The sequence below is a fragment of the Mytilus trossulus genome, chromosome 11, assembly GCF_036588685.1.
Source record: "Mytilus trossulus isolate FHL-02 chromosome 11, PNRI_Mtr1.1.1.hap1, whole genome shotgun sequence".
Taxonomy (NCBI): Eukaryota; Metazoa; Mollusca; class Bivalvia; order Mytilida; family Mytilidae; genus Mytilus; species Mytilus trossulus.
In genome coordinates, this window is record NC_086383.1 from 20,978,731 (window position 1) to 20,991,462 (window position 12,732).

The 12,732-nt window shown below is 32.9% G+C and overlaps 2 protein-coding genes across 7 annotated transcripts in view; one reads left to right on the plus strand and one right to left on the minus strand.

Annotated features, from left to right (window-relative positions):
- Nucleotides 1–7,899: 7,899 nt before the first annotated feature.
- Nucleotides 7,900–9,826, minus strand: LOC134689594 (putative peptidyl-tRNA hydrolase PTRHD1). Its single transcript, XM_063549564.1, has 2 exons — nucleotides 9,571–9,826; nucleotides 7,900–8,166 (listed from the first exon to the last, which is right to left on the minus strand). The coding sequence occupies exons 1-2, from the start codon at nucleotides 9,757–9,759 to the stop codon at nucleotides 7,996–7,998; spliced, it is 360 nt and encodes a 119-aa protein (XP_063405634.1). The 5' UTR covers nucleotides 9,760–9,826; the 3' UTR covers nucleotides 7,900–7,995.
- Nucleotides 9,827–9,880: 54 nt separating this feature from the next.
- The window catches only part of LOC134690853 (dyslexia-associated protein KIAA0319-like protein), a 51,460-nt gene continuing 48,608 nt past the window's right edge, over nucleotides 9,881–12,732 (plus strand). For all 6 annotated transcript variants that reach the window (XM_063550968.1, XM_063550969.1, XM_063550972.1 and 3 more), the window contains exon 1: nucleotides 9,881–9,951. The gene's annotated coding sequence lies outside the window, so the exon portion shown is untranslated. The remainder of the gene's footprint in view (nucleotides 9,952–12,732) is intronic.

The following is a 12,732-nucleotide window of genomic DNA, read 5'->3' on the forward strand; positions in this document are numbered from 1 at the left end:
CTTCTTTTTATTTGGCCAAATATTGATTTGAAACAAAAGTAGTTTAGTTGGTTGGAAAATTCAGCTAGTGCACAGATATGGGATAATTTTTCAAAAAATACAGCAAAAAGAAAAAATACTGAACCCCAAGGAAAATTCAAAACAGAATGTCCTTTTATATGGCAAAATTCAAAGCTGAAACATAGCAAATGAAAAGAAAACAACTGTCATATTCCTGACTTGGTACTGGCATTTACTTATGCAGAAAATGGTGGTTTAAACCTGGTTTTATTGCTAGCTTAACGTCTCACTTATATGAAAGTCACATAGAGAACCACCAAATGCTTCTAGATGTCAACATTAAGTCTAAAATATTTAATTTAACAAACACAAAGTTTTAGAAGAAAATTTAAACAACAGTGATATAATATCAAATAAACAATAAGAAAAATGCGGTCAAAATCATTCGTCTATGAAGGACTATGGAAGGCATATTGGTTAAAGAAGAAATTTAAATGTTTTGCAAAAAAAAAAAGATTTAGAGAAATGGACACAACAAAACCAGGATTGTTTTATTGCTTCACTCAGTAGGTATAAAACAAAATCATATCATTGTCAGAGCCTAGCATGTCTATGATACAGAACACAAGTTATATGCAACAAAATTTTCTGAGAGATTATGTACCAAAAATGAAATGCAGTATACCTCCTACTACATTATATGAGTTCTTTAAGGTATAAAAAGGAGATCAAACAGATTCCTTGTTGAAAGGACAAAGAAAAAAAATTCAAACCATGGATTTTGTCTCGCCTGTGATGAATATAGCAGTTCGCAAAACAAAGGTATTTATACTATCTGGCAATAGTAGCATAAATTTTTTGTGTAAAGCTGTATATTTTAGAGGGTTGAAACCTGGATGTTTCCTGTTTTGTAGGCAGATATCTTGTTATAAAGCTTTTGTCAATCATATGTCCTTGACCTCATTTTCATGGTTTAGTGACTGTGAATTAAAAAAAAAATCCTGTGATGTCAATTGCTAACTTATGAGTATTAGGACAATTATATTTGGAATTTAAAAGCAGTAGGTCAGCTTTATTTGGTGTATGGATTGATTATAATAAGTACATGTCAGTCTGGCAGATTTCATTTAAGCTGCCTCATTTTCATGGATTATTCATTGGTCAATGTTAAGTTTTTAAGGTCTTTCCTCTCCGTGAGGAAAGACCTTATTGTTAAGGTCTTTCCCCTACGTGAGGAAAGACCTTATTGTTTTTCTAATGTTTTTTTTTCTTTTTCTTTTTTTTCTTTTTTTTCTTCCAACATTTGTTTGACAAGGCCTCAACCCCTTTCTGTTGAAGTTATCAAGACCAAATATGGATCATTGATAGACCTCATCATGAACTTTTACCAGATGAACTTTTGTAGGATTTCATCATCCCCTTTAGAAGTTATCTCCCTTTTATTGATTTTTTTCAACATGGCCCCCCTTAAATGTTTTAAAAGATATCATGACCTTTTTTGGACAAAAGTTAGATCTCATCATGATGTGTTACCATATGAGGCTGCTAAGGATTTCATCATTCCCTATGAGAGTTACGTCCCCTTGAAGCAATTTCTTTGTTTTACATTTTTCTCAAAAAGTATTCAAGATAGAATCGATTTGAAAACGGCAACATGTACAAGACCAAATGGCAATGATAATAAACATATACAATCATTTTGTTGTTAACCCTTATAAGGAGTTATTTCCCTTGAAAAAATATACACAATTTTTGAAAAATTGTATCTCGAGAACCGGAAGTCGTAAAGACTTGGGACCTACACCAATAATCTTAAGTTCGTGTGACCTTTAATTTGCACCCAAGGTCAAAGGTCACCAAGTGCAAAAAAAAATTACGCTGCAATTTCAAGCTTGCATATTAAGAAAACGATAAGAGTTTGCTGCATACTTACAGTGTATAAAATGTTCCTCTCGACGAGCTTTACATTTTATACACTGAGCTCAAAAGATTCCGACTGTCTGTTCAAAAGTTACGACGGATTGATTCTTAAAAGTATAGTATTGTATGTATATCTTTTTAAAGGTAACAGATATCAACCTACTATAAACTCCAAAGATGATCAGTAGTTCAAGACCTTCAATTTGATGTCAATGTCAGGTCATGATGAAATTTCACCTTGACCTTTACATTATACTATGACCTTGACCTTGTGACATTTGAAAGGTCAAGTGGTCCTGAGTTGAATGGTGATAGTCCCATTTCTCTACGACTTCCGGTTCTCAAGTTTTGTATTGCATTATATATTTGATGATTAATTGTGACCTTGGTGAACTTTGAAATTGTCCACATTCTTTTTCTATAATGTTGTCCTTCAACTGTAGATCATTTATCATTTAACAGATTTGAGATATCTATTGTCGTTTTAGAGATAATGCAGTTTGAAGTTTTGCGAGCGGAGGCATGTATTTCTGAATCATCAAGAGCTTACCACGAAAAATGTTTTAGAAATTGAAGAGGTTGACATAGTTATGTGTTTGACCAAATACCAAAAACATTCCATGGAAAAAAACACCAAAAAATCAATTTGAAATTTTCATGTTTTGCATTGACTTTGTAAGTTTCATAACTTCTATTTATATAGTTGATATTGCATCATTTTTTGCACTTTATCAAATGGGGTCATCTGATATATCAAATTGAAGGTCTCAATACACTCTACTTAAAAATGAAAATTTTAAACCCCCTTTTCATCCCAGGGGGAAGGGTGGGGTCATTTAGTGCAAACATTCAAATTTCTCAGATGGTAAGGTTGTCGCATATCAAATGAAAGAACATAAAGCGTACATTTCAAATTTCAAATTGACGTCCCCTAAAAATTGGTTGGATGGGGTCATTGAGTGCAAAAAATAAATTTTCTTTTACGATAGGGTTGTTGTATATCAAATGAAAGGTCATGATGTATACATTTGAAATATCAAATTCCCAACCTCCAAAAATTGGTTGGATGAGGTTATTAAGTGCAAAAATCAAACTTTTTAAAACATGGCGTTGTCGCATATCAAATGAAAGCTCATCTACCCTGTGTTACATATATCATACTTCCGATCTAAAAAATGTAGGCGGATGAGGTCATTAAGTGTAAAAAGCGAAAAGTTACAGAAGGTATGCTTGTCGTATATTGAACGAAAGGTCGTACAAAGAACATTACGAAAACATCACTTTTACAGGAAAGACCTTTCAATTGTTTTACAAACAATTGAGATACTAGTTTTTCTAATGTTTTTTTTTCTTTTTCTTTTTTTTCTTCCAACATTTGTTTGACAAGGCCTCCTCCCCTTTCTGTTGAAGTTATCAAGACCAAATATGGACCATCGATAGACCTCATCATGAACTTTTACAAGATGAACTTTTGTAGGATTTCATCATCCCCTTTAGAAGTTATCTCCCTTTTATTGATTTTTTTCAACATGGCCCCCCTTAAATGTTTTAAAAGATATCATGACCTTATTTGGACAATAGCTAGATCTTATCATGATGTGTTACCATATGAGGCTGCTAAGGATTTCATCATCCCTTATGAGAGTTATGTCCCCTTGAAGCAATTTCTTTCTTTTACATTTTTCTCAAAAAGTATTTAAGACAGAATCGATTTGAAAACGGTAACATGTACAAGAACAGATGGCAATGTTATTGAACATATACAATCATTTTGTTATTAACCCTTATAAGGAGTTATTCCCCTTTAAAAATTGTGAACAATTTTAGAATTTTTTTATTTTCAGAACCGGAAGTCGTAGAGACTTGGGACCTTCACCAATAATCTGTAATTCATGTGACCTTCAATATGCACCCAAGGTCAAAGGTCATTGAGTGCAAAAAAAAATTACGCTGCAATTTCAAGCTTACATATTAGGAAAACGATAAGACTTTGCTGCATACATACAGCTTATAAAATGTTCCTCTCGACGAGCTCTACATTTTATATTATAAACCGAAAAATGTCCGACTGTCTGTTCAAAAGTTACAACGGGATGATTCTTAAAAATCTAGTATTTTGTGTATATCTTTTTTAAGGTAACAGATATCAACCTACTATATACTGCAAAGATGATCAGTAATTCAAGACCTTCAATTTGAGGTCAATGTTACATCATGATGCAATTTCACCTTGACCTTCACATTATACTATGACCTTGACATTGTGATCTCTGAAAGGTCAAGTGGTCCTGAGTTGAATGGTGATAGTCCCATGTCTCTATGACTTCTGGTTCTCAAGTTTGGTATTGCATCATATATTTGATGATTAATTGTGACCTTGGTGAACTTTGAAATTGTCCACATTCTTTTTCTATAATGTTGTCCTTCAACTGTAGATCATTTATCATTTAACAGATTTGAGATATCTATTGTCGTTATAGAGATAATGCAGTTTAAAGTTTTGCGAGCGGAGGCATGTATTTCTGAATCAACAAGAGCTTACCACTTAAAATGTTTTAGAAATTGAAGAAGTTAACAAAGTTATACGTTTGACTTAATACCAAAAAAAAATCCATGGAAAAAAACACCAAAAAATCATTTTGAAATTTTCAAATTTTGCATTGACTTTGTAAGTTTCATAACTTCTATTTATATAGTTGATATTGCATCATTATTTGTACTTTGTCAAATGGGGTCATCTGATATATCAAATTGAAGGTCTAAATAAACTCTACCTAAAAATGAAAATTTTGAACCCCCTTTTCATCCCAGTGGGCAGGGTGGGTTCATTTAGTGCAAACATTCAAATTTCTCAGATGGTAAGGTTGTCGCATATCAAATGAAAGAACAGAAAGCGTACATTTCAAATTTCAAATTGACGTCTCCCAAAAATGGGTTGGATGGGGTCATTGAGTGCAAAATATAAATTTTCTTTAAAGATAGGGTTGTTGTATATCAAATGAAAGGTCATGATGTGTACATTTAAAATATCAAATTCCCGACCTCAAAAAATTAGTTGGATAGGGTTATTAAGTGCAAAAATCAAACTTTCTAGAAAATGGCATTGTCGCATATCAAATGAAAGCTCATCTACCCTGTATTACATATATCATACTTCCGATCTCAAAACTGTAGGCGGATGAGGTCATTAAGTGTTAAAAGCTAAAAGTTTGAAAAGGTATGCTTGTCGTATATCAAACGAAAGGTCGTACAAAGTACATAACGAAAACATCACTTTTACAGGAAAGACCTTTCAATTGTTTTACAAACAATTGAGATACTAGTTTTTCTAATGTTTTTTTTTCTTTTTTTTCTTCCAGCATTTGTTTGGCTCGCCCTCCTACCGCTTCTATTAGAGTTATCAATACCAAAATTAAACCATCAATAGACCTCAACATGAACTTTTACCAGATGAACTTTTGTAGGATTTCACCTTCCCCTTAAGAAGTTATCTCCCTTTTGTTGATTTTTTTCAACATGGTCCCCCCAAAATGTGTTAAAAGATATCACGACTTTATTTGGACAAAAGGTAGATCTCATCATAATGTATTACCATATGAGGCTGCATAGGATTTCATCATCTACTTTGAGAGTTATATCCCCTTGAATCAATTTCTTTTATTTGCATTTTTTTCAAAAAGTATTAGAGATAGAATTTAATTGAAAATGACAGCATGTATTAGAACAGATGGCAATGTTTATAAACATAAACAATTTATTTGTTATTAACCCTTATAAGGAGTTATTTCCCTTTAGAAATTAAAAATATATTTTCAAAAATTTATATTCGAGAACCGGAAGTCATAGAGACTTGTAACCTTCACCAATAATCTTAAATTCATATGACCTTTAATATGCACCCAAGGTCAAAGGTCACCGAGTGCAAACAAAAATTACGCTGCAATTTCAAGCTTACATATTAGGAAAACGATAAGACTTTGCTGCATACATACAGCGTATGAAATGTTCTTCTCGACAAGCTCTACATTTTATACAATAAGCCCAAAAATGTCCGACCGTCTGTTCAAAAGTTACAACGGGATGATTCTTAAAAGTATAGTATTGTGTGAATATCTTTTTAAAGGTAACAGATATCAACCTACTATAAACTGCAAAGATGATCAGTAGTTCGAGACCTTCAATTTGAGGTCAATGTCAGGTCATGATGAAATTTCACCTTGACCTTCACAGTATACTATGACCTTGACCTTGTGATAGTTGAAAGGTTAAGTGGTCCTGAGTTGAATGGTGCTTGTCCCATGTTTCTACGACTTCCGGTTCTTAAGTTTAGTATTGCATCATATATTTGATGATAAATTGTGACCTTTATGAACTTTGAAATTGTCCCAATTCTTTTTCTATAATGTTGTTGTTCAACTGTATATCGTTTATCATTTAACATATTTGAAATATCTATAGTCCTTTTAGAGATAATGCAGTTTGAAGTTTTGCGAGCGGAGGCATGTATTTCTGAATCATCAAGAGTTTACCACTTAAAATGTCTTAGAAATTGAAGAGGTTGACATAGTTATATGTTTGACCAAATACCAAAAACATTCCATGGAAAAAAACACCAAAAAATCAATTTGAAATTTTCAAGTTTTGCATTGACTTTGTAAGTTTCATAACTTCTATTTATATAGTTGATATTGCATCATTATTTGCACTTTGTCAAATGGGGTCATCTGATATATCAAATTGAAGGTCTCAATAAACTCTACTTAAAAATGAAAATTTTAAACCTCCTTTTCATCCCAGGGGGACGGGTGGGGTCATTTAGTGCAAACATTCAAATTTCTCAGATGGTAAGGTTGTTGCATATCAAATGAAAGAACATAAAGCGTACATTTCAAATTTCAAATTGACGTCTCCAAAAAATTGGTTGGATGGGGTCATTGAGTGCAAAAAATAAATTTTCTTTTAAGGTAGGGTTGTTGTATATCAAATGAAAGGTCATGATGTGTACATTTGATATATCAAATTCCCGACCTCCAAAAATTAGTTGGATAGGGTTATTAAGTGCAAAAATCAAACTTTTTAGAACATGGTGTTGTCGCATATCAAAAGAAAGCTCATCTACTCTGTTCCATGTATCATAATTCCGATCTCAAAAATGTAGGCGGATGAGGTCATTAAGTGTAAAAAGCGAAAAGTTTCAGAAGGTATGCTGTCTTATATCAAACGAAAGGTCGTACAAATTACAATACAAAAACATCACTTTTACAGGAAAGACCTTTCAATTGTTTTACAAACAATTGAGATACTAGTTGTGTTTAGGTTTATTTTTCAAGTATCATAAATGGGTCCACTGTATTTCATGTAAGGTGTACATGTTCATTTCTAACATTGACTTCAGTTATATGGTTCAACTGTCAATGTTTAAGATTTTGTGTTAGGTCTATTTTTCAAATAAAAATGGCATTATTTGGACGGTGTATGGACTAATTGTAATGTGTACATGTCAGACTGACAGGAATAATCTAACCTTGAAAAAGGCTGTATGCTGACATATAGTTTTTAATGTTTGTGTCATTTTGGTCTCTTGTGGTCAGTTGTGTCATTGCCAATCATACCACATCTTCTTTTTATATTGACCTCATTTTCATGGTTCATTGGTCAATTTGAGCTGTTTGTGTTTTGGCCTATTTTTCAATTAGTATACTCAATTTTACTATATTTGGTGTATAACAACTTGATATGTTTATATATCTGTCTGACACAATTCATCTGACCTTGACCTCATCGACATACATATTTCAAAGTGTAAAACTTTTTGTAAAACCTTTATCTTTAAAATTTAAACGTATAACAAATTGCCAACAAAACTGGCAACCCATTTCCTAACGTGCACTCTTGTTTTTTTTCCAGATTTTTATTCTAATATGTTGCAGAAGTATAAGTACTCTTTAAACAGGAAGGAAGACGAAAACTATGATCGTATACACTGTACACTACTAATTATATAACATTTCAAATGAATATTCTCACTTCTTTCTTTGGCTAAAACAACAAGATTTCTTGTAAGCATAACATTTTTTATCTAAATAATTTAAATTCTTTAAAGAATTGTTGTACTGTTTCTTTGTTGTAAGGTCTAACTGCTACACATGTTGATATATTTTCTGGTTGTTCAATCCAAAGTTTATGGTCTATATTGTTTTCTGTTAGGACACTTGACAAGGACTTTAAGCTCTCTTCATCTTTTGCCTGAAAAAAATGTATCAAAGAAACTCAATTAGAATGCAATTGAATACTAGAGTCTTCACAAGTTTCACCCTGACTGATAATTTTCAGAGGCGGATTTAGGGGGGGGCAGGGGGCCTGGGCCCCCCCTTTTTGGGAAAAAATTTGGTTGCTTATATAGGGAATCACTGAAGCGTGACTGGTTTGGGCCCCCTCTTAGGTCAGTCAGTGGGCCCCCACTTATGAAAATTCCTGGATCCGCCACTGATTTTGTTATAAAAATGTAAAAATGTATTTTATTGCAGTACTATGAAAATATTGTAATATCTTGTTTATTTTAAGAGAAACCTTTTGAGTTGGATTAACTTTTGTCTCGTTCTTTCTGTTATGCTTATCTACTGTTTCTACATGTACATTAACATTTAGTAATATCTTTGACTTTAAAGATGTTTGACTTCAAGTTTTCCTGATGATGAAAATTTCTGATTTCATGCAGCAGACTTGGTACATGTACATGCTACTTTGCTGTAATTATTTAATATCTTTCACTTTTCTAGTGTTATCTTACCATCTTACCAACTTTAAAAATATTGTATATAAAATAGAAAAATGAACAAGAAGATTTATATGACAGAAATTCTATGACTCCAATAACCAAATGACCATACATTACAATGTTGATACAACAATAGGCCAGAGTGTAAACATGCACCTTGTCGCTTTCAGTATTGAAGATCTGTTTCCCTAAACCAGAGAATCTGCGTCAGTTGAACTTTACCTTATATATTCAACCATCCTTTTCCATTCATATGGGGAAGAAGTCCCCTATTACAGTAGAAAATTCAATAGAATAATCAAAAAAAAATCAGGAAAATTTCCTGAGTTTTTCATTGTACTAATGAACTCAAAGTCGTTCAATTTTTTGTTGTTGTGTTTTTGAATTTCCGGATCGGCGGAGAAAATCTACTTCCGTTTCCGGTCTTGTTTACATGAGACTTTGAATAACATGTATATTTACTAGTCTAAGAAAGGAACTAATACTAATTCATTTAAAAAAAAAATGTTTGTTTTTAAAAAAACGTTACCTGATGACAGCGTTTATTTGTTTACATTGAATATGACGTCATACCGTAAATAACGTCACAACTAGAATTCCTAACAACAGAACCAAAATCGGAAACGTTACGGTATTTCCGTTTCTCTTTTTAACATTGTTGATTTAATAAAAACATAGACTTCGTCCCCATTCACAGGTAATTCCTGCCTCATATTAGCGAAAGAAATATCTATTGTGATGTCAAAATTTTATGAGAACCTCTGCGATAAGGTGCATGGATTCTCTTTTGTTTATTGTGTTTAAAGCATTACGAATAGAATTTGAATACAATCTGAATCACATTGTAATTATAAGAATATTCAACAATATACCTCTAAAATAACTTTATGCATATTATCAAGATCTTTTAGATAGTTCTGCGTGTCTGGGTGCTCATAAAAATTGTGCATTACTGCAGTACATGCGTGACAGGCTTGTGCAATCAATGCACCCAGAGGCCATTTTAATGTTTTAACCACATCACGTCTTACAACTACATATTGAACGATATTTGTACTCATAATGACTTTTTCACAAAAATAATCATAAATTTCATGGGCGCATCCATATTGTAGGCCCGCACTTGTTTACAAAGTAAAAATTTGTTTCATTGGATAAAATTATTTTTACTGACCAATCAGGAAAGGTTTTATCTTGGGTGACGTTAGAAATTCTATCATCGTCAAGTTGTAAACTGTCACACGTACTAAAAGGTAAATAACAACACTGATTTAATGTTATCAGCACCCTAGGGCCTTTCTCATTAGTCAAGATTGACAGTAAATGAATTAAAGCACAATTAATATGTTTTTAATAAGTGTACACCAAGCCTAAAATTTGGGTCAGATCGGAGGATGTCAAGTCATTTGTGATCCATTGGTTATTTGACACTGTAGTTGAAATGTGCATGTCGCACAGATTTGAATATTAAAGATAGCTAATGATTTGTTAACCATGTGCATAGTACTGTTAAATATGCAGATTTGTCCAAACAGAAACATATTTTTAATTTGAGGTATTAAACCTGCAAATGTCAAGAAAGCCAAAATACATGAAATATATTACATCAATATTATTTGTTTAGATCTATCCATCTCCATGAGGGTTGTATACACCTAATCGCTATTTATTCCATTCAGGATAAGTTCTAAAATAACACAATTTTTTCATCCTGTTGAAGCTATCTAATTTTTTTGACGGGAATTTGCTCCAAAGTGGGTCAACAGGTGCAAAAAACATCAATTTTGCTGATTTTTCACCCCTTCTCTTGATCCAGAAGACCCAGGGTTGCTGGTTAGGGTATCCAGCTGTAGCCTGCGTGTAGAGTGGACCCTAGTGAACAAATTGACCCCAACAGTTGTTAGGTCGGAGTGAATCTGATCTTGATTCATCGGTCTACAGAAGGTCATTTGGACCCAAAATACCGAATTTCACGATTTTTGCTGATTTTTGACTTCGAATGGACCTAAAACCGGAAGTAGTTGTTTCCTATGCGTATTTCAATAATTATAATGATCAGTAGTTATATGGCTGTGGGTTTGCACTATCTTTGCCAGTTTTATGCCTCTGAATTCTTGTGTAAGATACAGATGTGAAGCCTACCCCTCCAGAAAACCGAGTTTAAGCCAATTTCAATTTTCCAAGTCCGTATTTGTGCTCAAAATGCTACTTATGCATGAGAAAGTGAATATGGATAGCCTCAGGTTGACGGAACATGCATAACTTTTAAAATAAGTATCATAAAGTGGACCTCTAAAAGTATGAAACGCCATTGGAGCCAAATAACAGTTATTAGGGTCCGCCCGTCAAAAGACGGGTACGGCATGGTAAGGGTTAACTACCGTAAATACTTCAGACAAAATATTTTTTACTTCAATTTTAATTTCGAAAAAAAAGGATCATACTATATCAAAATTTCTTGATGATCATTTCTAAAGTTTTTTCTCCCTCAGCTCACTACTGATGACCTCCATTATTCGGCCGGTGACCTAAACAGGAAGTTGTATTAATGACTGTTTTTCCCACAATGGACTAAATAGCGATGAGGTGTATTGGGGGTACTTTCATAACAATTAATGGTAAAAATTCTTGCCAAGTGACATAAATGGTAATTTTGTGACATTAGGATAAATATGCACTTTCTAGTAAAGGGTGTCTCATTGGGGGGTTCGGATCCCGGATCCTGCTTACTGTTCTGTCAGATTCCCGTATCCTGCTTACACTATGTACTTATGCAGTTCTCATTTCCCGTTTTCATGACACAATAATTTGACTTTCACGTGTCATGCTTACAAAAAATCAGCAATCCCGCGTCACGCTTAGACCCCAATGATACCCACATTAAAGGGTGGTCATGGTGGTAATGCCCTTTACAGACGGCGTCAAATGATCATTTACTTTTTCAGCTTTCATTTGCGTCAAAAAGGTTTAAATTTTACTGTGATTTGTCAAAAAATCTGTATCGTGATTCGTCAGATGTCTTAAATAATTATGGTTACCGTTATTTTTGGAGAAAAAATAGGTTCATTCGTCAAATTCAGATCCAGCTGATTTTTTTTATCGTCTAAAAGAAAGTGTACATTTTATCATCATGCACTGAAAACTACCATTAATGACATTTGGCAAGAATTTTTACCATTTTACGACTTAAAGGTACCCTGATTACCACCCTCTAGCAGACAATGAAACAATCAAATGATTTAGACATGTTAGATGAACTACTTTAATTTTTTTCCAAAAATAAGGGTAGCAATAATTATTTAAGACTTCTGACAAAAAATGATTTGTAAATTTAAATAAAACAGTCATGCTTTCTTCAATGAAACTTATTCATTTTCAAATTACCATGATCATGATGATGACAAGTTAAGTCCCCTTTATCTTATTTTAGTGAATGTTCAATGATTGATTTTACTATTTATAGTTGCAAGGACACCTACTAACTCAGAGCTCCGACATAAATAAGTCTGAATCTGATTTTGACTCATAGAGGTCTAAATTTGTAACTTTTGGGAATTGTCTCCCTTTAATGCAAGACAAAATATGACTTAAATAAGTCAAATATTGTTAAGCAAGAAATAATTGACCAAAATCAAAAAGTTGCTAATGTCGACTCCTACAAGTCAATAAGTTACCAAAATTGGTTAACTTCAAGACCCACGCATATTTACAAGAAGGTCATGCATCTAAATCAAACAAAGACAACATTGAAATACAATGCTTTGTCTTCTAAAGAAAAATATGAATGAGAGTCTAAAAAATCGGAGATAATTTTAGTTCTAATGCAATTATTTTGTAACAATTGTTCTGATTGGATGACAGCAAGCGTAAAATTCTCTATCTCCTTGTCTGTAACTAAGGAAGTCGACACTTTGAATAACGTTATGTATTGACATGTTATTTCTACAATAATAAACAAAACACTCACTTTTTGCGCCTAAAAATCTTCTTTTTATCAAATTTTATAACATTCTGAAGCGGCACAAAAGCCAGAA